Source organism: Vigna angularis, chromosome 4 (genome assembly GCF_016808095.1).
Source record: "Vigna angularis cultivar LongXiaoDou No.4 chromosome 4, ASM1680809v1, whole genome shotgun sequence".
In the NCBI taxonomy this organism is placed as follows: Eukaryota; Viridiplantae; Streptophyta; class Magnoliopsida; order Fabales; family Fabaceae; genus Vigna; species Vigna angularis.
In genome coordinates, this window is record NC_068973.1 from 38,869,871 (window position 1) to 38,897,195 (window position 27,325).

General features: G+C 35.9%; 1 protein-coding gene across 2 annotated transcripts; it reads left to right on the plus strand.

The window, feature by feature from the left end:
* The first annotated feature begins 6,746 nt into the window (after window positions 1-6,746).
* LOC108342416 (putative cyclin-A3-1) lies at window positions 6,747-8,965 on the plus strand. Of its 2 annotated transcripts, none has more exons than XM_017580190.2 (9): window positions 6,747-7,152; window positions 7,239-7,465; window positions 7,561-7,636; window positions 7,716-7,792; window positions 7,877-7,910; window positions 7,996-8,145; window positions 8,245-8,379; window positions 8,467-8,656; window positions 8,753-8,965. In XM_017580190.2, exons 1-8 carry the CDS (start codon window positions 6,901-6,903, stop codon window positions 8,530-8,532), a joined length of 1,017 nt encoding a protein of 338 aa, XP_017435679.1. In that variant the 5' UTR covers window positions 6,747-6,900; the 3' UTR covers window positions 8,533-8,656; window positions 8,753-8,965. The 2 variants fall into 2 exon arrangements, with proteins under 2 accessions (XP_017435679.1, XP_017435680.1); XM_017580191.2 differs by having other exon boundaries at window positions 7,880-7,910.
* The last annotated feature ends 18,360 nt before the right edge of the window (window positions 8,966-27,325 follow it).

The following is a 27,325-nucleotide window of genomic DNA, read 5'->3' on the forward strand; positions in this document are numbered from 1 at the left end:
GGTAATTGACCTGTAAAAAATCAAAAATACTCGTTGTTAAACAATTTCTTACAAAAAATGATTTTATAATGAGTTTTCATTTTATAATTTTTGTCTTATCTAATTTTATCTAATTTTCACAAGCATAATGACATCAAAGGAATTGGTAATTGGCCTGAAAAAAATCAGAAACACTCGTTGTTAAACAATTTCTTACAAAAAATGATTTTATAATGAGTTTTCATTTTATAATTTTTGTCGTATATAATTTTATCTAATTTTCACAAGGATAATGACATCAGAAGGAATTGGTAATTGGCCTAGAGGGTTTTTTTTAGAGATGATAATTCAACATATGGAGATGATGAAATTAGAGAGGTTAGTGAAGATGGTGAAATTGAAGAGATCTTAAATGAACCTTTGCCTGAAGGTGAATATGTCAATGACTCAACTCTTTACAAAGGCAAATTGTTCAACGGCAAGTAAAGGTTGGAGTGAGAGAGATGAAGGAGAAAGGGTTGAGAGGAATGAGGGAGGTGAGTAAGGGTTTGAGGGTTTCTTTTTCTTTTTTTTAGTTTTGAAAATGAAAATTATTAGAATATCCTTAACCTTAAAAGTTAGAATCCATGATATATAAGGATATTTTTATCTACTAAAACCCGATACACATTGCTAAAATGTATCAATTGAAAAACAAGCATACACACGTTAGCAAACTCATATATATATATATATATATATATATATATATATATATATTTTGTTAACTTATATAACCTCTTATAGAGTATCAACTAAAATTTGATACATAAGAGGTTACATATTTTTAAAAAAAATCATATATTACAAAATTTAAGTAACACGGTCATTCATAAAAGAATTTATTTTTATAATAGATTTTAATCCAATCAAGAGTGTTAAACTCGAATCATAAATTCGTAAGAGTTTACTTTATATAAAAATTATTAAAATATTTATAAATAATATAATATTTTATTATTATATGATTTATAAATAACTTTTTAAATTATTTTAATAAAATATTATTGTTACTATTAGATTATATTTTTTATATTTTATAATATAATAATTATTTTATAATAAATTTAATTAGTTACAACATTTATATAACATATATTAGACTTTATATGAAACAGCAAGATAATACTAGACTGAGCCTAAAAGTCCATAATAGAGTAAACAAACCCTAAATCTCACCAAAGAAATCCTAAGTCTCACCAAATTTTAATCCTATCCATATCTGAGCAGCATGAGTAAGATAGCGGCACAACATTAACCGCGATAGCATGCTATAACAAGAGAACTTAGAACAACCACGATAGAACTATACTCCACCAACGATCGCGTGATGAGTAGCAAGAGTAACAATGTCGAGAGCTTGGAACCCTTATCGCGAGTCACAAGAGAGGAGAAGAACGTCGAGTTGATTCACATCGGAAACTTATAATCTCTGTTGTCCTTTTGGATTTGAAGAAAAGTCACACGAACTCGCAAACTCGTTTGTTGAATCGCGAGTTTAGTCGAGTTCACGACGACAAGTTTAACGAGTTTGCTTCAAAAACAAGTTCATTATCAAGTTGAATCGATTACATGTAAACTCAAACAATTCTACAAGTTGAATCGCGAGTTTGATAACCATTAATCCAACATTTTAATAAATAATACGTTGAATTATATTTAAATACTTTTACCTCCCAATGTAATCATATTCTCAGTTGTAAAAATTGGTATTAAGTTTATCAAAAACATGTTCAAGAATTTAGTGTAAATGTATTTTGATTTTGAACAAGAAACAAAATGCTTTAATAATTGATAGTTTTATTGCTTGTTTAAATACAATCTACTTATAAATAAAAGGGTTAAATATGTTTTTAGTCCCAAAGTGATTTTAGTTTTCATCTCTCTTTTAAACTTTTGGTACACTTTGATCCTTGTCCTTAATGAAACTATAATTTTTAATCCTTCATGGCTAATTTCTTAGGTGGCTAACGGTGTGCCACGTCATTTTTTTTTTTCTGAAAAGTGTCAAACCCTTATCACCCGTGAGGCAGACCCTTACACTTGAGGAAAATGTTAGACCTTCAAACCAAGCTCTGAACAGATCAGTTCCTGGGCTGTGGTCACCGAAGCCATCGACGACATCGAAAAGGCCTTCGCCTGCCAGCTGGTAGAGCGAAGGCTCAACCTCATCCTCGTCAGCATAACCTTGTAGAAGCTGGAAGCCGTTGTGCGAGAAATCAAGGCGAAGAATCCAAATGCGCGCGTGAAGGTGGTGGCGATGGACTTCGCGTGCGGGGATCTGCCAAAGGGATCTATCGCAATGTCAAGTACAAGTTATTGCAATGTTGGTTTTAGGGTAAAGTTAGTAGAGGAATGATGATGAATAGGAAGGATTAGTTAATTAATTGTTAAGAATATTGATGAGTGAAGAAGGTACCACTGTACGTTGCAACGAAGATGGTGTCAAAGGTGACTTTTATTGAGAAAGATTTAGTTTTTATACCAACGGCTGAAGCTTATGTAAGAGCAACAACTCACAATTCTTTTTCAAGACTCTGATTATTCCTCCCTACCTAAAATAACATCCATAGTACATATCTTCCCTAAAAGCCTTTCCACTGTTCATACAAAATTCAGATGCCAAAGGGCATAAACGTAAGGGAGCAAGAAACAATTAATTTGAGAAAAAAATAAAAAACGAACCTATGAAAAATGCAAGACCCACACAATACACATCGTTAGAGAACATTGCAGGAAGCAAAAGAGAAAGCAGAGAAAAAAAAGTGGAGAACTGTTGAAGAGGGAGAGAGACTCGTGATTTGAGAACGCCACACAAACCCTTCCATCTTCGAAACAAAAGCTTCAAATTTTCAGTTCAAGAAAAGGGGATTTATTTAAAATATGAAAAGAAAGAGAATTACACAACAAAACTTGGGTGTGACAAGACAGAGAAAGAAGAAGGATCATTCATTTGGGAGTGTTGTTTTGAAGGATAAAGGTGAAGTTTTTTCATAGATCAGAGGTGATGTCGTGTTCTTCTTCATCTGGGTCTGAAGAAGACGATAAGGGGTTTGACTCCTACCCCGAAAGGGGTATCACCCGCAAACTTTCACGTGTTATTGTTAAACTTGGTTTCAAGGTCAGCGTTTCCCTCAGGTGATAAGGTTCTGCCTCACAGGTGATAAGGGTTTGACACGTTTCAGAAAAAAGAAAAATAATTTGGCACACCGTTAGCTACCTAAGATAAAAATTAGGTTTAATAACCTATTTTATCTCCAGTTTTGCTGAATAATGTCAATTCAATCCCTCGTTTTAAAAGTTTATGAAATTGGTCCTCATCTAGTAAATTTTGCACCAACCTCGTCCCTTCCGTTAAATACGCACAAACGATGTTAGTTTTTTCTTTCTCTCTCTCGTGCTCCTCTGAATTCATTTGAGAACAACAACTTTTTCTATTTGTTAAACACATTTTAAAATTAAAAATCAAATTGTATTGTTTCTTTCATTTATTTCTTAAAATTTAAGAATTAAAAATACATTAACTTAAAAAAAACAAAATAAAAGAAACAAATAACGGTAAAATAATTAAAAATAGGGTTAAATATGTTTTTGGTCCCTTAACTTTCAGCGAAAATTGGAATTAGTCCCTCTTCAAAATTTTGGCCTAATTTAGTCTTCAAACTTTAGAAATGTGTGAATTTAGTCTTTTTAACTAAATTTTGTTTGGTTTATTTGATGTTTCCAGTGCGTTTCATGATAACATTTGAGTTGTTTACACCGTTTGACACATTTTTGCTTCAATGTTTAGTGAGAAATGCATTTGAAACATCAAATAAAGTTAACAAAATTTGGTTAAAATGACTAAATTCACACATTTTTAAAGTTTGGGGACTAAATTAGTCCAAAGTTTTGAAGATGAATTTAAGGGACCAAAAATATATTTAATCATTAAAAATAAAACTTAGGGTGAAATGACGTTTTTATTTAGATTCTTTCTACTTTAATTTTTCTACAATTTTAAAGTAAATATATTCTTAAAAGAAGATATTTTACAACCCGCCTTGAATTTTACTTACCCCTTAGCATAAATTAATTAGAAGCTAAAATTTGAAGGTAAACTATGTATATGATTTTTATGAATGCTTTTGTCTATATTTTCTTGAGTTACGCTGAACATAATTATTTTTTTAAAAATAATTTATAATCGTCATTGAATAAATACAAGCTGCGATAACGTATGTGTATGTATTTTTTAAATGTCTATAAATTTTATATATTTTAAAAATAGTAATTAAAATGATAAAATTAAAAAAGTATATATAACTGTAGATATATAGCTAATAAAATAAATTTAATTATTAAAATAAAAAAAATATTATAAGTAATATTAAGAGTAATTATTTAAATTTTAAGAGATAGTTACTAAAATGATAAATAAATAAATATTTTTTTCATAATGAATCATTATTTTAATTAAAAAAATTACTAAAGTGATAAGACTGAAAAATAATGTTTTATTATGAATAATTATTTAAATTAACAAAATAATAATTAAAAAGATAAAATTGGAAAAACAAAATAGAATACCCAAAAGTGTAGTTATAGATTATGTCAAGTAATGAGGTATAATTATTCTCCAAATTCCATTTATTATAAACAATGATAAGTTCTATGTAGTTGCAAAAGTGAATAACTAAGCTGGTAAAGAGTTCAAAACTTTTAGATAGTCCATGGAAAATTTGATACAATTTCAATGTATTACACATTTTGAACTAGCAATGATACTACAATTTCAGTAGGAATAATTGGTAAATAAAAGGAGTGAATGAAAAACAGTGATTACAAAAAGGATGAAATTCAAAAGGTGTTGGGAGAAGCTTCTATTCATTGTTGGGGTGATTGTGTTTGCGCAGGGAACCGTGGAAAATTGGGAATTAAGGGTTTGGATTGTGTTGGTGATGTGGAGATGCTAAGAATGAAATGGATAATTCAATGGGAAAATGAAAAATGCGATTGTAGAAACAATTCAGCGGCTGGACAAATGAAAGTGAAGAATTTTTTTCCTGTTTTTATTTTAAATTATTTTACTGTCATTTGTTTCTTTTATTTTGTTATTTTAAAGTTAAATATATTTTCAATTGAAACAATACAATTTGATTTTTAAATTTAAAATATGTTTAACAAATAAAAAAAACTGTTATGTTTAGAGGAGCATAAGAAAGAGAAAGAAAAAGCTAACGTCTGTTGGCGCAAAATTTACTAAGTGAGGACCAATTTCACACACTTTTAAAACGAGAGATTGAATTGACATTATTCAGCAAAACTAGAGACAAAATAGCCTATTAAACCTAAAAATTAACATATGGAGTACTAAAAATTATAGTTCTGGACAAAGATCAAAGTGTACCAAAGTTTGAAAGACGAAAACTAAAATTACCTACTGATAGTTAAGGCACTAAAAATATATTTAACCCTAAATAAAATATGTGTATCATCAGTACATCATTATTATGGATAAAAATTAATGAAACACTATTATAAACATACAAAAAGATTATAAATGAGATTTTATAATACATACACAAATTCGATGTTATTATAAATATATTAAATTTGTGTAATTTTATTTTATCTTTTATCACATTCAAATTAAAAGAAAAATTATCCTTCACTTTATTTTTTTTAATAAAACTAAATAATAATAAAAATAATAAAATGAAAATATATAGAAATAAAGTTTATGTATGCTCGTATTTTTAGTCTTTTGAAGTACTAACCTATTTTTTTTAGTAACGCAAAATATATACATATATAAGATCTGTAAAACATTATTAAATGAATTGAAGTGGGTTCTTAATACTTTCTAATTATTTGTGTTTAGAGAGTTCATTTACTTGTTTTTTAAACCAAAAGTTGACTTTTCCTCTTTAAGTAAAAACAATGATCCAATTCTAGTTTTTGTTCTTAACAATTATTCTTTTAATTCAAAAGTTGTCAATGAACATTTACTGGTAACCATATTACTACAAAAATATTTAACATTATAAATATTTCAAACCTTACACATATTTTTATTTACATGTTAATCATATCTATTTTTATACAATATATAAAAAATTTTGTACACTCTAATCATATTTTTGAAGTGTCAAGAAAGAAACTCTTTACTCATGACAATTTTGTAACACACTACACTTTTTTTGCATGTGCACACTTGTACATACAATTTGATATACTTTTGTAATTTCTTAATACAAATTAAATTTAAATGTTTGAACCAGTAGTAAAATGCATTATATTCTCCTTCCCCTATTTTTGCTAAAGTGGTAAGATTAATAATAATGTGTTTGTAAATTTTTATCATCAATTATTTAAAAGTAGTTAAATGACTCTATTATAGTTTTTACTATTATATGTGTTTGAGTTTAAATTATATTAAAGTAATGAAACAACTCTTGTTAATATCATTTATTTTTTTTTATTTTAATAATATTATTATTCACATGATTTTGTTCATCTTTTTATTATAATAAATAAATAATTAATAAATTAAAGTTTTTCAATTTAATTACTTTAATATATAAATATATATTTACACATGAAATGAATAAATTAATTAATATATTTGAATAATTGATTTGACGCCGTGAATGAAAAGTGGCGCGCCCTTACCCGCCCGCTTACCCGCCTATACAAAAACAAATCTTTCAAACTCTAATGATAAAACATGTGCATTTGGAACCAAACCCAATTCCTGAAATTTTCATTTTTATTTCAAGAACCCGCTCTTTGTCTATTCTACTCAATACACAAACATGATAAAACATTAGCTTATTCCTTCATCTTCAATTTCTTGCCCTCTCACAATCTGTTTCAAATTAACAACACACAAGAAAGAAGATGGAAACTCGTGCTGGGGCAAAGAGAAAGAGAAAGGAAGCTGTTGTGGTGGTGGAAAAACAACACCCCAAGATGCATAGGGTTGTATTGGGTGAACTTCCCAATCTACCAAACCTTATTGTCCTCAAAAATCAAAATCTGGCCAAACAGAAAGTTTCATGTTGGAAAAATCCCAACATCAAGAAACTACCTTCTCCTCAGATAGACCAATATTATGTATCTGACATCGATGAATATCTTCGTGAAATGGAGGTGATTCAGAAATTTCAAGGTTGTTGTTTTTTTTTTCTTTTATATATTGTCTGGAGCTTACTTTTCTCACCATTTATGGTATGCAGACGAAGAAAAGACCAATAGTTAACTATATGGACAAAGTTCAGTTGGTACTTACAGCAAACATGAGACAGATATTGGTGGATTGGCTAGTAGATGTTGCTGTGGAGTATAAGCTTCTCTCTGAAACTCTTCATCTTTGTGTTTCATTAATAGATAGGTTTTTATCAGTTAGTCCTGTGACAAAGTCCAAGCTTCAGTTAGTAGGTGTTTCTTCCATGCTTCTTGCCTCGTAAGCGTCTGGTTTTCAGTTTTCTTAAGATTTTTACCCTTATTCTATTATGCAGACATGGTAGATTCACTATTATATTCCTCTCAAATTTGCAGGAAGTATGAGGAAACTAAACCACCCAGTGTGCGCAAATTTTGCAGCATCACTGATAACACTTTTGAAAAGAAAGAGGTAAGTGTTATACTTGTCTGTTGCTCCTATTAACATATGTCATTTGTTTCTTTTTTCATTCACTCTGGTGATGACATAGGTTGTAAAGATGGAAGCTGAAATACTTGAGTCTCTAAACTTTGAAATTGGCAATCCTACTGCAATCACTTTTCTAAAGTATGAACTTTATACCGAAATGTGAATATCTAACTTTCTTCACATGAAATTAATTTGACTAATTGGGTATGGTTATTGTCCCAGGAGATTTTTGAGTGTTGCTTCTGTGAACCAAAACGTAAGGAGATCTGCTGTTCTCCTTAATTATCTTAAAAACTTTATTGTGTTGTTTTGTAATTTTATTTTGTTTTTTTTATTGCCAGACACCAAATTTGAAGATTGAGTTCCTGAGCTTTTACCTTGCTGAGCTAAGTTTGTTGGATTATAGTTGTATAAGATTCTTGCCTTCCATTATAGCTGCATCTGCTTTATTTCTTGCCAGGTTTATTACCTCTCCCAAAGTGCATCCTTGGGTGAGTATTTATCTTATGCATAGTGCTTCATGTTTCTTATTAAAGGAGGAAAAGTACTACTCTTGTTTAGAGAAACTTAAACTTCACAACCTATTGCAGAGTTCTTCCCTGGGTGAATGGTCCGGTTACAAACCATTTGAGTTGAAAGTCTGTGTTGTCACTTTGCATGACTTATATTTTTCAAGAAAGGCAGCATCATTCCGATCTGTTAGGGATAAATATAAACAGTGCAAGGTAAAGCTTTTGCATTTCTTTTGTTATAAAAATACTTCAATTCTTTTTATGACAAATTGAGTGACCAAAAATCTTCTGCTCGAACAGTTCAAGTGTGTGGCAAACCTGCCATCTCCTCCACATGTACCAAGTCATTACTTTGAAGACTGGTGATGCAGTGACAATTCTTTGACAAATAATGATTTTGAACATAAACCTTTTTTTGAATTGCACTCTTATGGCTATTAATGTAGAATCTCTCCCAAAGTTGCATTTAGCAATTAACCTATTTTGATAGGTACATTTCTTTGGATCTTTTAAATTTGATTGAATGGAAATGCTGAGCTCTATTCAAGTTTTGTCTTACCTTTAACTAACAATTTCATTATTGCAGGGATCTTAGATTGTATGGTTCTTGGAGGCTGAAGTTGATTACCCAATAACTGATGTAATGATCTTTTTGTACCGCCAATGACCATGATAATCAGAACTAGATTAGTGTTGTAAGTATTATCAGGGATTATATCTAGGTTTAGTCTTACGAATTTAAGTGTAATGAATGGTAGAGATGAATATGATAACTAATATATAAAGGGTAAAGTTTGAATATTGTGTGTTAATTTTTAATATTGTTTGTTCATGGTTTATTAATATCAAACATTAGTTCCTATAAATGAATGATGTATCATTTAACACCAAAATCTGATGTTAGATTTTATTCTTTTCTAACATCAGCTTCCCCTAAATAACGAGGCTACTAATCCTCATCAAGTTTACAGTGGAAAAAAAAATTCTTAATGGTTTAATTTTTCTAGATAGTGTCGAAAGTTGTTGATCCTTGTTTTATTTTCTCTGAATATCAATATGGTATATTATTTTCACCAATTCACTAGATAATAACCTAAATACATTAGGTATATTTTGTCTTAGATCCTATTGAAATTGTTCATCTTTGGTTCAAATCACTTGAAGCAAACATTGGCTACACTAGCTCTTCCATCTTCAACCGCAGTAAATCATGAAAAATAAACACAAACTAAATCCAAACTATCTCACTTTTCATTCTTTTTCCCTTTTTTTGTTAGTGCAGCTAGTTTTATGATTATGCAGAAAAGAAATATGTATTTAACAAAGAGTGGGAGAGAGGATAAAAGAATACTAGAACTATATTATTGAAAGAATCAAAAGTGAAGTATATATGGTGTGCATGAGCACACAGCAACCGGCAGTCAGTTACAAAGTTATGTTTACATCAACACCCCAAATCTATCACCTAATCCAAACACAAGCTAAATGATGGAACCATACATCTTTAATCAAATTATGGTTAAAAATGTCTAGAAAATGGCAACAAAAGGACATTTAAATGGTGATTTGGGAAAATTTGATGATGAGCACGATTCTGTTGGAAAGAGCAGGCCACATTTGTAAAGTTTTTGCATGTTTTCGGAATATAGAACCACATTGGTGAAATTGTGTAGGTTATAACAAATTCCCTTCTCCAGTGTATTCTCCCTGTCTCATTCACAGTGCAAAATATTACTTAGATAATGTGTTGTTGTTTCGTGCAGCAACCATTACAGCTTGAAATTGAAACTGAGACTTCTTAAGTCATGCATTTCCTTCAAACTTCTAGTATCTCATTTCTTTAAAAACATTTTTCTTGATATGGTGTGCAGAAAGGTTAGATCAATCTAGGTAGAGATAATTCACTTTTAGGCCTGTCAACTTCATCTCATCAATTTTCTTCTACTTTTCCATTCGTACAGTTTCACTAACATAGTTCCTATTGTTCCTTATAAGTCTTCCATTAGCATGCTCTAATGGTCACGTTGGCCATCAAAACTACCTTATGTTGTAATCTTCTATTCCACTGCAAGAATTCAAAGACTTGCTTTGGTGTTTTAAGCCAAGTAAAGGCTCTCATACCAAGCTATTAACTGTTGTTGAACCTTTCAAATAAGTATCACTTGTAACAACTCAAGTATCATTAAGAAAAATAAAAAAAATTGATATGATAAGATAAATTAAACTCCCACCTAACATAAAATTGATTTCTATCAAATTAATTATTATAAAATCTATATAAAGAGTTAGTCAAATAACAAATTAAATGAAAAAAAAATGAATTAAAATAATAAAACAAAAATAGATTAATTGTACTACTTTTTTAAAATGAGATTTGTAATTGATTTTCTAAAAAGATTATTACTAAATTTGTCAGACCTTATTAAAAACGCACCCAAAACCTCATCTAAGTGGACGTCAAGTGTTAAGGAAAGGGATCTGAAAATCAGAAAGTGGAAAACAGGTGGTTGTAGGAGAGTGGACGTTCATTCTTGATGACGACAGTAGTTAATGCCAAATTCCAAATGTTGTGCCACTTCTCTGCATGCTTACTTTCTTCTCCAAATCTCTGAACCATTTTCTCCTCATTCTCTCTAGAATTCTTCATCTTCTCTCTAAGAAACACTCACTTTCTCTTCTCCGATCACCACTCAGGCACCGCTGAAGCACTCTCGGCGTTAAGAGCTTCCAGTTAAACCGATCAGTTTGTGATTCTGAGCTGGTGAGTCTCTTTTTCTCTAGTACGTTCGTTTAAGACTCGCATGCAACTCTTTAGTTCTGGTCGTCTGAGTGGGTGGTAGTAGTATTCTGAGTATTTCTGGTTTTCTCCATAGTTCAGTATTCCTAACAACGTGATCGTCGAACGTTAGTTCTGTGGTAGAGGGAAGCTTTATTCTGCTTCACTTGAGCGTTCGTCTACGTGTCGAGGTAAGGGAAGCTTATATAATTTGATTAAGATTCTTGTTTTGAATGGATGTATGTTCGTTGATTTCTGAATGAATATGAAGTATGATTGTTGATATGTTTTGACTGTATGAAGTATGGATATTTACTATGATATGGATGTATGAATGTAGGAAAATAGATGTTGAAGAAATGAATTGATGTAAAGAATGATAAGTATGTAATTCCATATGAGAATTTATGTTCGTCACTGAATGATCTTTGACCGTTCGATTTTCTTGTGGACTCGGTTGTAACTAGATTCTTTCATTTGGAGAGAATTCTAGTTGAGGACCGAGCGTCTTCGTTCTGTAATATCTGTATATAAGCGTTTAACCAAGGATATTCGTTCCTTGGTGTTTGATGGTAAACTTAAGTATATCTATATGTATTTGTATATTTCGTTCGTTCGTGAACACTATTTAAATGGTATCTTATTATATATCTCAAGTCTTTCTTCTATAAGTTTAGTAGTGCTCGGTCTTATGATAAGTGTGAAAAACAGATGTTTTGACACTTATAAAGGATCTCAATTTTGTAATTATTCATGTTATTACTCAGTGAAAAGTCGTAATAGGAGGTAGATTGTGTTGTAAAATATTGTTCAGGAAAAGTTGTACAAAAGTGAATTTGTCAGCCAATTCTCGCATAGCAGAAGCAAAATTCGCAAAGCCAGGAGAATACATTCGCATAACGCACCACCATTGGTTCGCTGAGCGAATCATACCAGTTTGGAGATTTCAAGTCTTGAATTCGCACAGCGCACCAGAGGCTGTGCGCTTAGCGAGTTGGTGCAGTTGATTGCTGAATTAATTTTAATTCGCACAGCGAATCTGCTTTTGTGCGCTGAGCGAATGGAACAGTTTTAAGAGAAATAAACTGTCTCTTAAAAGACGTGCTTTGGAGGATAGATGGAGGCAGACAGAAAGGGGCAAGAAGGATATTTTTTGGAGAACTGCTCTGGAGAAAGAGACCATCAGAAGTCTGAAGACATCAAGACTGCACATCATGCAAGGAATTGCAGAAATGAGTATGTTTGTGATGTCTAGGATAGGCTAAACTTTTATTCGTTGGAATTGACTGTAATGGCTGACATTTGATGTAATCTTTCCTGTTCAATTTAAATTGTGTTCATATGCTTTTCCTGTTTACTTTTTATTTTATTTTACGGAAGTAAAATAAACTTGTTTTTATATTTAAATTATACTGGGAAGTAAATTTGAGTATTAACGCAAGAAAAGCAACCAGAAGGAAAGATGCTAGGGATAGTTTCAATTCTCCTGGTCATCAATAACATCGTTCTTAATGCAAAGTTTATGTTTAATTACTTAAGGAATTAATAATTGAACATAATTCTTTAGAACTTGTTTTAAGGAATTAAACCAAGATACTGTGATGTTGATGTTTGAACGCAAGTTATATTGCTCAGAATAGTTACTGTAATGTGGTCATGAAGTCAATTCCAATGAAGCTTTCTTTAAATTTTAATTTCAATTTTAAATTGTCATCTACTTTGAGACTATTAATTCACTTATAATTTGCTGTTCAATTGATTTTGATAAATAAATTTTAATTGAATAACGTAACACAAATTCCATGAGGAGAACGATACTTTACTTATCACTGTATTACTTGTAACGATTTGGTATACTTGCCAAAAAGTTATCAAGTTTTTGGCGCCGCTGTCGGGGAATTTGATTGTTTTGTTATTTTAATTAGTTGTTTATCAATTTCAATTCTGTTCCCATCTCCGTAAATTCATTGTTTTAGTTTTCTGTGTATCTGTATATATTGTGTTTTGTTCCTGTTGTTATTTCTTGGGTTGGTCATTGGAGATTTTTGTTCTGTATGCCACGCAGAACAAAGTCTGAGAATTTATTGTTTGATTCTGAGATTGAAAGGACAGCCCGTAGAAATAATAGTAGGCGTAGAAGAGAAAATCGAAAAAAGGAAGCTAGAGAATCCAGCTTATCCTCAAACGCTTGTTTTTCATCTGACCAAGAGGGTAAAAAGATGGAGGAAAACGGGGAAAATTAACAAAGAAGGCGTACGTTGGAAGATTATGCTTCAGTTACTGTACCTACATCTTTCAACAGTATAGCCAAACCTGTGATAATTGCGGCTAACATGGAAATGAAGCCAGCATTGATACATCTTGTTCAAAGTAATCAGTTTTCAGGATTGTCACACGAAAATCCCTATGATCATCTGGCAACTTTTAATGAATATTGCAACACTGTGAAAATGTTGAATGTGTCAGAGGATGCAATCAGACTTAGTCTTTTTCCATTTTCTTTGGCAGGCAATGCCAAGAAATGGTTAAATTCTTTTCCTGAGAGAAGTCTGACAGGTTGGGATGACGTTGTGTCAAAGTTTTTGCAGAAGTATTTCCCTCAATAAAAAATAAACAAAGGTAAGCAAGAGATATCCTCTTTCCAACAGGAACCTGAAGAAACTTTAAGTCAGACATGGGATAGGTTTAAGGGATTGTTAAGAAAGACTCCCATACATGGATTTGATGTCCCCACTCAATTGAACCTGTTCTTAGGAGGTTTAAAATCTCACACAAAATTGATGCTAGATGCCTCAGCAGGAGGTAACATTAGGTGGAAGACACCTGATGAAGCTCATGAAATTATTGAAAATATGGCATCTAGCGACAATGATGTTCAGGGTGAAAGAGGACAAAATCAAAAGAAGGGAATGTTTGAGTTGCAATCCCAAGATGCCTTATTAGCCCAAAATAAAATTATGACTCAACAGCTTGAGTCTCTGATGAAAAAGGTATCACAATTACAGATTCAAAATGTATCACAGGCACAACATACTGTGCAAGGGTGTGAACTGTGTGGTGGAGAGCACCAAAATGGACAGTGTGCTATTCTTACCAATGCTAAGGAAGAGGTCAATTACATGGGAAATCAAGGCCGTTCTGGTAATTATGGAAATTATAATCAAGGATGGAGACCTCATCCTAGCATGGGTCAGGCTAGTTCCAGTAGACCACCTCCACAGTTTCAACAACAACCCACTCTTTCTGATAGGACATCAAAACTGGAAGAAACTCTTCAACAATTTATGCAGATGTCCATATCAAATCAAAAGAGCACAGATGCATCTCTAAGAAATTTAGAAGTTCAAATGGGTCAGTTGGCCAAGAAATTGGAAGAGAAGCCTGTAAATACATTTGGAGCTAACACTGAACCAAATCCAAAAGAGCACTGTAAAGCTATAACAACAAGGAGTGGTAAAGTGTTAGAAAGTGTAGTTGTGAGGAAAGAGGATCAGGAGGAAAAGTTAAAAGAGGAACAGAAAGATAAAGAAGAAGAAGTGGAAGAGCATAAAGATGAAAATAAAAAAATTGAAGAGAGCCAAAAAGGAAAACAGACTGTGAATCCTTTACCGTACCCAAAGACATATTCTAGAAAGGAAAAGAAAGTCAATTTTCTAGATTTATGGCTCTCTTCAACAAGCTGGAAATTACAATTCCCTTTTCTGAAGCACTTCAACAAATGCCCTCTTATGCTAGATTCATGAAAGATCTGTTGACCAAGAAGAGAAAGTATATTGAGGAAGAAACAATAGAGGTGCAAGGGAACTGTAGTGCCATCATCCAAAAACTTCTACCACCAAAATTCAAAGACCCTGGAAGCTTTACTATTCCATGTACAATTGGAAAACTCCCTATTGGAAAAGCATTGATAGACTTAGGGGCAAGCATTAATTTGATGCCTTTGTCCATGTTAAAGAAAATAGGAGACATGGAAGTAAAACCAACAAGGATGACTCTACAATTAGCAGATAGGTCTTTAAAATACCCATATGGAGTTATTGAAGACGTACTGGTGAAAGTTGATAAGTTTACTTTTCCAGTAGATTTTGTTATTCTTGACATGGAGGAGGATACTGAAGTCCCCCTTATATTGGGTAGACCTTTCATGAAAACTGCTAGAGTCATAATTGATGTTGATGATGGTCATTTGAAGGTGAGGCTACATGATGAAACAGTAACCTTTAATGTTGTGGAGGCTATGCAACATCCAAAAGATAAAGGGAACTGTTTCAGAGTTGAAGTACTGGATGATGTAATTGAGACTGTAAAAAATCAGATGTATGTGAAATCTCCTTTAGAGCGTGTATTGGTTGATGCTTGTGAAGAGCTGACTGTTGAAGAAGAATCTGAAGTGGAGGAGATTTCACAAAATCTAGAAAAATTAAAAGAAGAGAATTCAACTGATGTGAGAGTGGAAAAATTGGAAAAGGCTGATTTGGATGATCGGGAAAAAATGGAATTAAAAATGCTTCCTGATCATCTCAAGTATGTGTTTTTAGAAGAAAATTCTAAGAAGCCTGTGATCATAAGCAATTCTCTATCAAACAGTGAGGAGAAAAAATTAGTGAAAATCTTGAAAGAGAATAAAAAGACAATAGGTTGGCACATCTCTGATTTGAAAGGCATAAGTCCAACCTACTGCATGCATAAGATCATGATGGAACAGGATTATAAGCCCATAGCACAACCACAGAGAAGGTTGAATCCTACTTTGAAAGAGGTGGTGAGAAAGGAAGTGCTTAAATTGCTTGAAGCAGGAATGATTTATCCTATCTCAGATAGTGCTTGGGTGAGTCCTGTGCATGTTGTTCCTAAGAAAGGAGGTATGACTGTTGTTCAGAATGAGAAAAATGAATTAATTCCTACAAGAACAGTCACAGGGTGGCGAATGTGCATTGATTATAGAAAATTAAATCAAGCCACCAGGAAAGACCATTTTCCTCTCCCTTTCATGGATCAAATGTTGGAAAGGCTAGCAGGACAAGCTTATTATTGTTTCCTGGATGGCTATTCAGGATACAATCAAATAGTAGTGAATCCAGAGGACCAAGAAAAGACCGCTTTCACTTGTCCCTTTGGTGTGTTCGCATACCGAAGGATGCCTTTTGGTCTCTGTAATGCTCCTGCTACATTCCAACGTTGCATGCTAGCCATCTTTTCTGATTTGGTAGAGAATTGCATTGAAGTCTTCATGGATGATTTCTCAGTTTTTGGAAAATCATATGACTTATGCCTAGAGAACCTGGATGTAGTTTTGAAGAGATGCATTTCCACGAACCTTGTTCTAAATTGGGAAAAATGTCACTTTATGGTTCGTGAGGGAATTGTCTTAGGACATAAGATCTCATCCAGGGGAATAGGTGTGGATCAAGCAAAAGTTGATGTGATAAAAAAATTACCACCTCCTATGAATGTCAAAGGGGTAAGGAGCTTTCTTGGACATGTTGGTTTTTACAGGCGATTCATAAAAGATTTCTCCAAGATAGCTAAACCCCTTTGTAATATGCTTGTGAAGGACACTCCATTTGAATTTGATGGGGAGTGTCAGAAAGCTTTTGAAGTTTTGAAAGAGAAGTTGATATCAGCTCCTGTTGTAGTCGCACCAAACTGGACTCAAAATTTTGAGTTAATGTGCGATGCTAGTGATTATGCTATTGGGGCTGTTTTGGGGCAGAGACGTGGCAAGATTTTTCATGTTATTCATTATGCCAGCAAAGTTCTGAATGGGGCACAATTGAATTATGCCACCACTGAAAATGAATTTTTGGCAATTGTGTATGCTCTTGAAAAGTTTAGACCTTATTTGATAGGGTCTAAAGTTATCATATACACTGACCATTCAGCCATCAAATATTTACTGGCAAAATCTGACTCAAAGCCACGTCTCATAAGATGGGTTTTATTGTTACAGGAATTTGATTTGGAAATCAAAGATAAGAAGGGGAGTGAGAATGTGATTGCTGATCATTTGTCTCGCCTTCTTAACTCTGAGGTGACTGATAAAGAGGGAGAAATAAAGGGAGAGTTCATTGATGAGCATCTGATGCTCATTCAACAGAGGCCATGGTTTGTAGATATGGCTAATTTTAAGGCTGCAGGAATTCTCCCTGATGACTTGACTTGGCAGCAGAAGAAGAAGTTTATTCATGATTCCAAAGAATATCTTTGGGATGATCCTTATCTCTTCAAACTGGGTGCTGACCACTTACTTAGGCGGTGTGTTACAGCAGAGGAAGCTGCTGGAATCCTATGGCATTGTCATAATTCGCCATATGGAGGTCACTTTAATGGAGAAAGGACCGCCGCCAAAGTGCTTCAATCTGGTTTCTTTTGGCCTACCTTGTTCAAAGATGCACATGCTCATGCTAGAGGGTGTGACAGATGCCAAAGAACAGGAAGCATATCAAAGAGACATGAGATGCCACTGCAGGCAGTTTTAGAAGTTGAAATATTTGATTGTTGGGGAATGGACTTTATGGGACCACTACCTTCTTCTTACAACAACGAATATATTTTAGTAGCAGTGGATTATGTCAGTAAGTGGGTGGAAGCTGCAGCATGCCAGAAGAATGATGCCAAGACTGTTGTCAAATTTCTCAAGAGGCAAATCTTCTGTAGATTTGGTGTACCTAGGATCCTCATAAGTGATGGAGGATCACATTTTTGTAACTCCCAGTTGGCCAAGGTCTTGAAACACTATGATGTGAGGCATAGAATTGCTTCACCGTATCATCCACAGACCAATGGTCAAGCTGAAGTCTCCAACAGGGAGATAAAAAGAATCCTGGAAAAGACAGTATCATCTTCAAGAAAGGATTGGGCAGCAAAATTAGATGATGTCCTGTGGGCTTATAGGACTGCCTTGAAGACTCCTGTAGGGCTAACACCCTACCAATTAGTCTATGGCAAGTCATGCCATCTCCCTGTTGAGATGGAACATAAAGCATACTGGGCTTTAAAATTTCTTAACTTTGATGCTTCTCTGTGTGCAGGTAAAAGAAAGCTTCAATTGCAAGAGCTGGAGGAGATGCGGTCGACTGCCTATGATTCATCAAGAAAATACAAAGAAAAGATCAAGGTGTACCATGACAAAAAGCTGATCAAGAGAGATTTTCAACCTGGACAACAGGTATTGTTGTTTAATTCCAGATTCAAACTGTTTCCAGGTAAGTTGAAATCTAAATGGTCTGGTCCCTTTGTGATAAAGGAAGTCAAGCCTTATGGTGCTATTGAACTAATGGATCCAAATTCTGAGAATTCAAATAGAAGCTGGATTGTTAATGGCCAAAGATTGAAACCTTATTTGGGTGGTGAGGTTGAACGCCTCACCACAATTATTAAATTGTCTGAGCCATGAGATTCTGGGTCAAGCTAGTGACGTTAAAGAAGCGCTTGCTAGGAGGCACCCTAGCACATGTTTGTATATATTTATGTTTGTTGATTGTGATTCTGTAATTGTTAAGTTTGAGTGTGGAGAGGAAGTGCTGAGATGCTTGATGAATGAGTTCTGACGCTCTATTCGCACAGCGCACAGCTGAGGTGCGCTATGCGACTAGATTATGTTATGAAGCAGTGAATTATTCGCACAGCGAATTTCATGCGCTCTGCGAGAGAGAAAAAGAAATTGTTTTGAGATTGAAGTTCGCATAGCGATTAAATTCGCTGTGCGATTTAAAAGTTTAATTTTTCTCTTTGCAGAAGTAATTCGCATAGCGCATTTGATAAGCAAAGCGAATAAAATCACCAGAGCAACTTGAGCATTTAATTCGCATAGCGCACACTTTGCGCTATGCTAATTAAAGTTGGGGGTGAGCTCTGTCAAAATTCGCATAGCGAAATTTTGCGCAGAGCGAATTAAATGAGAGTGGTTTTAGTGTTTTAATTCGCATAGCGCATAGCTGAAACGCGCTCTGCGAATTATATGCTAAAAAAAAAAATTAAAAAAAAAAATCAGTCGCACAACGCACAGCTGAGGTGCGCTCTGCGACTGAACAACAAAATTCAAAAAAAATAATAAAATAATCAAAGGTGCAGAAAACGAGAGAAATTCGCACAGCGCACAGCTGTAGTGCGCTATGCGAATTGACTCGTTCAGTTATTTTTTTTTTAAAACATACTTCTTCTCCCATCTCATTTTACCATTCTTCATTCTTCATTTTACCCTAGCCACCACTCTCTTCCATTTTCGCACAGCGAACGTATCCTTCCTCTCTGCCAATTTCTCCACTTTATCTCCATTGCCACCATTTCCCTTTCTGCTTTGCTTCAAGTGCCTCTTCACTCTCTGATCTTGTTCACTGATCTTGGTCACTCTCCACAGGTTTCATTTTCTACTCTCCATTTGCTTCTCTGTTTTTAATGTTCATAGGAGTATAATAGGAGTTTCGGTCTGATTGGAATGCTCTCTTGAACCACTGTGTGAATATACACTTTCAAGCAACATCTGTTTATGCATATTCAAGACTGTCATTTGATCTCTACTGGGATCCTCTGCACTGACTCTCGCTAGGCGACACGTTCGCCAAGCGAATTAGAGGTCTGGTTACATGAAATTCGCCTGGCGAGAAAGTCGCAAAGCGAATTATAGGTTTTATATCTGATATGTAATTCGCACAGCGACTCTGGTCGCATAGCGAATGGTCCATGAGTAAAAACACTTATTTCGCCTTTTTCGCATTGCGATACATTCTCATAGCGAATTAGTCTTCACAGCAGACACTGAAAATGCAAATTCGCATAGCGCACGCTGGCGCATAGCGAATGCCATCTGCCAGCATATGTGTTTTGAGTTATTCACTTGCTCTGACCAAATTTCTACAAATTGTGTGCACTGTTTATTAATTCTTGCAGATGGCACCTCCCAAGAACACACAAGAAAAGAAGAGAAAGACCACCCGAGGGTCTTCTTCTAGATCCCAACCTTCAGAAACCCAAGAGGAGAACCTTGTCCTGAACTATGATCAGGATCGATTTATTTCCGAGGCACATTCTGATAGGTTTCATCAGGTCATCATGGGCAGGGCATTATTACCTGAGAGGAGGGTTGAATTGAAACCAGGCGAGTATGACCATATCCAGGAAGAACTGGAGAAGAGAAGATGGAAGTTTGTTTTAGCCAGCCTTCCAGATGAGATTGATGAAGTCTTGGTTAAAGAATTTTATGCAAATGCTTGGGAACCTGACCACTCTCAGCCTCACTCTAGAGTTTCAAAAGTGAGAGGCAAGCTAGTACGCTATGATCGCAGATCACTGAACAGGATTCTGAATACACTGATGTTTCAGCCGTGCCCCCTAGGTGCTTTTATGTCTAGCTATCCTGATCATGACCTTATTGCCTCCACTTTATGCCTTCCTGGATATGGCTATCAGCTTGGCACTAGTGGGACACCAGTGAGAATATTAAGGAAACATTTGAATTCACTGGCCACTATCTGGAGTCTCTTCACATTCACCAACATCAATCTGGAAAGGTCTTATATGGTATATGGAATTATGACAGGGATTGACATGGATGTGGGAGCTTATATCTCTCAGGAAATGGCACTGATTGCTGATAATGATACCTGTAAGCTTGGATTTCCTGCCTTGGTGACCACATTGTGCAAGGCCAGTGGAGTCCCTGGAGTTTCTGATATCACTTTGAAACTTCAACCCCCTCTCAATAAGAAATTCTTTGATAGGAATTGCAGCAACAGGGAAGAGTTCTCTGCTATGAATGCTCCTCTTCCCGTTCCCCCTCCACGCAGAAATGTTAGAGCTGCTAGACCACCTGTAGCGTCGTCTGTTCCTTCACCTGATCTTTTCACTCGCTACATGCAGCAGAGTCTGGCTAGACAGGACGACATCCGCGACTGGTGCACTACTATGCGGCAGGGTCAGGTGTCCTTACAGGAGAGCATGTATCATTTGTCATTGGGCATCCCTGATTTTCCTCCAGATTCACTGATGACTGGAGACCAGTTTGCAGCGCAGATTCCATGGCCTGAGGGCAGGCCAGAGTCTAGGTGGGGGAGTGCCTTTCCAGGAGCACCTGAGCTAGAGTTAGATGAGCAGGAGGACATGATGGCAGGTGATGGTGATGAGGAGGAAGAGGAGCCAGATCCCAGATGGGTACAACAGAGTTATCATTCGCAGGAGAGCCAGTGGAGATCCAGGCCAGATGCGTCTTGGTAGAGTGCTGATGGACCGCTGTTATTGATGTGTTATTTATGTTTTTGTTATGTTGTTTTTAGATGTTTCAGTTTAGATGTTATTGTGGAACTCAGTTTATTTGTGATGTTGGTTGTGGTTGTAAAAACTTTGAGGTTTTGATTTAATGACTATGCATTGTCTGATTAAGTTATGTGATTCCTGATGATGATGACATGTATGTTTGTGGTTACTGTGCTTCAAAATTTTTATCTGTGTGTATGAATATGACCAGATTTGTGAGTGTTGAGCGCATATACTGATTGAGAGATATTGAATTGTCTGGATATGGACTTGGATTTTGCATGAGTATGATTCTAGGTACACACACTTTTTGGTTAAGGATGAAAAAGGCCCTGTTTGTATTGATTATATAGCTACTTGGCCAGATAGCCAACCTTTAGACACTGTGATACATTTGTGAACCCTTTTGAGCCTTGGAAAAATTTTTCCTTTCACCTTGAGCTTATTAGATGATATCCTACCTTACACCTTAGAAGAGAACATGTATTATGTTTTAAAAGAGGTTAAGGTTGGGGGAAAGAAAAAAAAATATATGAAAGAAAAAAAAAAGGAAGAAGCTCAAAAGGAAAGAAAAGGTTGAGCTGTGAAAGAAAATGGTATGTGATAAATGATATATTTTGGGTACTGTATTGGGAATTGAAGTTGTTCTCTTCTTAATAGGTGTCTTTGAATCCAAGAAAAACCATGATTCTTTTTCTAGCCAAGCCAAATCTTAACCTGAAAAGACCTTTTGACTTAACCAATAGTGTGTGAAGTGTGTGAATCAAATGAAATGCAAAAGCTGATGAAGTTCTAGGACAATTCTGCTGTGAGGACAAACACTGTGAGTGGTGAGAATGATAAATGCTGATCTGGTTTACATATTCTATACACAGGTGAATTTTTGAGTATTGTACTGTGCCATACCTGTTTGAATCTTTAGGAATGCATGTGATTTGTCTGATGTGTAAAGTCATTCTATCAAAACGTCACAGGTGTGCTATGTGTTGTTCATATGTTTCTGTTATTTCCTGAGGGCATGAAATAGTTCAAGTTTGGGGGAGTTGATAAGTGTGAAAAACAGATGTTTTGACACTTATAAAGGATCTCAATTTTGTAATTATTCATGTTATTACTCAGTGAAAAGTCGTAATAGGAGGTAGATTGTGTTGTAAAATATTGTTCAGGAAAAGTTGTACAAAAGTGAATTTGTCAGCCAATTCTCGCATAGCAGAAGCAAAATTCGCAGAGCCAGGAGAATACATTCGCACAGCGCACCACCATTGGTTCGCTGAGCGAATCATACCAGTTTGGAGATTTCAAGTCTTGAATTCGCACAGCGCACCAGAGGCTGTGCGCTTAGCGAGTTGGTGCAGTTGATTGCTGAATTAATTTTAATTCGCACAGCGAATCTACTTTTGTGCGCTGAGCGAATGGAGCAGTTTTATGAGAAATAAACTGTCTCTTAAAAGACGTGCTTTGGAGGATAGATGGAGGCAGACAGAAAGGGGCAAGAAGGATATTTTTTGGAGAACTGCTCTGGAGAAAGAGACCATCAGAAGTCTGAAGACATCAAGACTGCACATCATGCAAGGAATTGCAGAAATGAGTATGTTTGTGATGTCTAGGATAGGCTAAACTTTTATTCGTTGGAATTGACTGTAATGGCTGACATTTGATGTAATCTTTCCTGTTCAATTTAAATTGTGTTCATATGCTTTTCCTGTTTACTTTTTATTTTATTTTACGGAAGTAAAATAAACTTGTTTTTATATTTAAATTATACTGGGAAGTAAATTTGAGTATTAACGCAAGAAAAGCAACCAGAAGGAAAGATGCTAGGGATAGTTTCAATTCTCCTGGTCATCAATAACATCGTTCTTAATGCAAAGTTTATGTTTAATTACTTAAGGAATTAATAATTGAACATAATTCTTTAGAACTTGTTTTAAGGAATTAAACCAAGATACTGTGATGTTGATGTTTGAACGCAAGTTATATTGCTCAGAATAGTTACTGTAATGTGGTCATGAAGTCAATTCCAATGAAGCTTTCTTTAAATTTTAATTTCAATTTTAAATTGTCATCTACTTTGAGACTATTAATTCACTTATAATTTGTTGTTCAATTGATTTTGATAAATAAATTTTAATTGAATAACGTAACACAAATTCCCTGAGGAGAACGATACTTTACTTATCACTGTATTACTTGTAACGATTTGGTATACTTGCCAAAAAGTTATCATCTTACACCAAGTGCTCGTACTAAGTAGTGCTCGGTCTTACACCAAGCGCTCATACTAAGTAAGTGCTAGGTCTTACACCAGACGCTCGTTCTCCTCTCCGTAATCTATCTTGATAATAAGAGCGTTCGTCCAAACTCAATAATGTTCGCTCTCTACAGTGCTCGGTCTTCGACTGACATTCGGTTTTCTTGATGTTTAACTCATTAAGAAGCTAAGTATTTATGGACGTTCGGTTTCTTCATATGATTCTGTCAAGTACTATTGTCAACACTCAATTTCGTCCGGATTGACTAATTAATTTTGTTTTATTGTATTCTCCTCATAAAAAGAAAAAATAAAAAAAAATAATAATAATATGATAAAAATGAAAAAAATAATAAAAAATAAAATAAAAATAAAATAAAAAAAGGGGGATGGTCGTTCGTCCGCACAGTGGTCGCTCGTCCTTTCCCACTGTTGCTGAGGACGTTCGTCCGAACAGTGGTCGCTCGTCCTTCCCCAATGTTGCTGAGAGCGTTCGTCCGAACAGTGGTCGTTCGTCCTTCCCCATTGTTGCTGTTGCCGTTCGTCCGAACAGTGACCGTTCGTCCTTTGCACTGATTCGACCGTTCGTCCTTTGCTTTGTTCAGCCGTTCGGTCATAATATTTTGATGAACGCTCGTCCTATGCACTGTTCATCGAGCGTTCGGTTTTGAGCGTTCGTTTGAACGTTCGTCCTCTCCCTTATGCGACCGTTCGTCCTTTTTCACTATTCGACCGTTCGGCCAGTATTCAAGCTTGCGAGCGTTCATCCTCTTTTATCAAGCGTTCGTCCTCTGCCTATTGTGAACGTTCGTTCTTTGTTACTGTTTGCGTTCGGCCTGACCTCGTGAGCGTTTGGTTTGAGCGTTCGTTCATTTAACATGAACGGACGTTCGTTCTCTGTTTGACCGAACGTCCAAAGCTGGCTGCATTTTAAATTGATATGTCAGGGAGGATTCCCACCTTCAGCTGCCACTGTCCGCCACTAACAGTCTGACGAGCCACTCACGAGTTTCTACAGAAGAAGAGAATAATCTGGGGCACTCCCACTTTTGGGGTTGTCATCCACGAGCTGGCACTTCAGATTTCATGGGACGCCACTTGCATTTGCTTTCCACCTTCCCATGGCAGCCTGGTTGCCTCCCACTCTATCTTTAGATGCATGCGCATGGTGGCAGCCATGATACCCATGATACCCACAGGAGGCGTATGCCAGTTCAGAGAGAGGAATCTTAAATTTGATAACATTTTTCCCATAATATCTGATGGCAAAAAGGGAATCACCAGGGGGAGAGATTTGAATATGATTTCACCCATCATACGATCGTGGGGGGGGGACATCACAAAAAAAAAAGAGAGACATCCTTATTCACTATTCTAGGGAACAGAGACGGGAACCTTTGTTTTCCACCCTGGCAAACCACCATTTCAGAACTTAGATCCTGATCCTATCATCCTCCATGGGGCACACAGCCAAGATCATCACCGCTGCATATCCAACTGGAATAGACTACTCTCCACCTCTCACCGTGATCATCTCCAGGACCTGTGATCTCTTCATCCTCACCCCTTATACACGACCAACGTTCATCATCAACCCCAACAAGCATAACCCATATCCATCCGTCTATCACGCGTCACCTCAAATAACCTGTCACCGCTCAAAAGCATTTTAACTCCCTCCTTTATTCATCAGATACCTACTTCACCATCCAGATTCATCCATGGCCATATCATGACACTCACAGCTACGGCCAACACCCACCATCTTCCTCCACAATATCGGAAATAACAAACCCCTCATTCACCTCGACTGAACGTCTACCATCATTCATCTCTGAACCAAAGACTCTTCACTCATTACCAACCACAACGAAACCAGACTCAACCTCCAGCTTCATCATCTTCATCACCCCCATCTTCATCACATTCCCCATCGAACCCAACACTACAGTGGCGGTCACCGCATACCATCACCCATCCTCTTCCCTCTCAACACTTATCATCCTCACAAAAGGCCAGACACAATCTCCAGCATCCTCACCTCTGCACATTCACCCATTTTGCCATCGGCCACCACCTACCCTCACTGAAATCACCTTCATCTACATGCATCAGTCACCATAACTATATCCTCACTCACGACTATCACCCTTACCTTTTCGCTTTCACAGCCTGCGCCCGTCACCTTATCCAACATCTTAACCTCACAGCTGCCAACGTTCAAAATCTTCATTCACCAAGAAAAAATTAAAAGAAAAAAAGGAAACCGAAAAGGAGGAGGAGGCAGAAGAAGCATCATTTACTAAAGAGAAGGAAGTAAGTAGAGGGGAGGGTCCACTTTCGGGAAGCCAGAGACATCACAGGAAGGAGGAGGAAAGTCAGAGAGAGAGGAGGAGACCATCGGAAAGGAGCTTCAAGAGGTAAGTAATGCCTTCCACTATTTTTCTGAGTTTGTTTAATTGACCTTGAATATGCCTCTGTTACGTTGTCTTTGAATATGTGTCTTTGGTTGCTGGAGTTTTGCATGTTGCTGTTAAATAGATGTTTGGTGTTGTGAATATTTGTACATGTCTGTTTTTACTGCACCATTACCTTGACACCCACGGCTATGACGGCCAACATCATCATTTCCGTTTCCAATACTACATCATCACTTCCGTTTCCGGTACTGTTCCAACACTGAACCTTTAACCCTTTTACACAACCAACTTCATCATTTTCATCCTGAGACCTCGCGGACATACACCCTTCCCTCTTCGTTGATACTGGGCCAGCACCTTATCTTCATCCATATACTATTTCTAACATCATCATCTTCACCTCACTTCCAACACCATTATCAATCACCCTCACACGGCTCTGAGAATCCAACTCCCCACTCCTCTCACTACTCACCTGTATTCACTGGAAACCATCAAGAACCTCTCGGACAAACCCACCACCGAAACACCATTTATACCTCCGAACCATTATATACAATCACATACTTCAACCATCTCCAACAACCACCGTGACCCAATCTCCTCACCTTCAGCAACAATCATTATCCATCCACCAACCATCGAGATTTCCAGTGAACCAAACCAGGAAAAACGCACACGACAGAAACCTGCCATTCTCGACAACCCAAACTCAGAAACAGAAAATATATAAAGGAGAATAGGAGAGCCCATCAGCGGCGGCCAGTTAGGTAATGACGCGGTGGCCAACAACGTCACGGCGGATAGTCTGAGTCGCGCACGAATAGAGAAGAAGCATCGCGATGAGCAGCAGCGCGGACGACGTCGTGGCGGCCTCCAAGGTTGACGGCGGCGAAGCAGAGATGAGTCCTGATATCGGTGGTGGCTCCGACAAGTGGAAGAGAAAGTGGAGTTTATGTGTTGAAGAAGAAAAGATGGATTTGGGGTTAAGGGCAATTGGTCCTGGTGTTGTGTTGTTTGAAACAAAGGACCCTGGCTTGGATATAGAAGATCAGAAGCTTGTTTTTGATAGAGATGGGTCCGGTGGGGGTTCCTCCTCTCTTACTGTCGCACTCCCGTCGTTTACTCACACCCCCTTTCATTTGGGTTTAAGCCCATCTGTTTCTCCAAACAAAAAAAGAAGGGGAAGATTTGGGCATTGGGCTCATTTCGGTTCTGACACCCGATTTTACTACTGCACCCCATCTTGGGCCTCTACCAAGAATTTTGAGTGGCACCCCTGGTTTTATCTCTACACTCCTATTTTTGTTGGGCTATTCCTGTTTCTTTTTGTCTTATTTATTTGTTTATTCATTTATTTTATGTAACCCCCTTGTAAGATAATCCCATCCCTCTGTACTGTATTTGTTTTATTTATTTGTCAAACACTGCACACACTCTTTTTTTTATATATGTAATGAA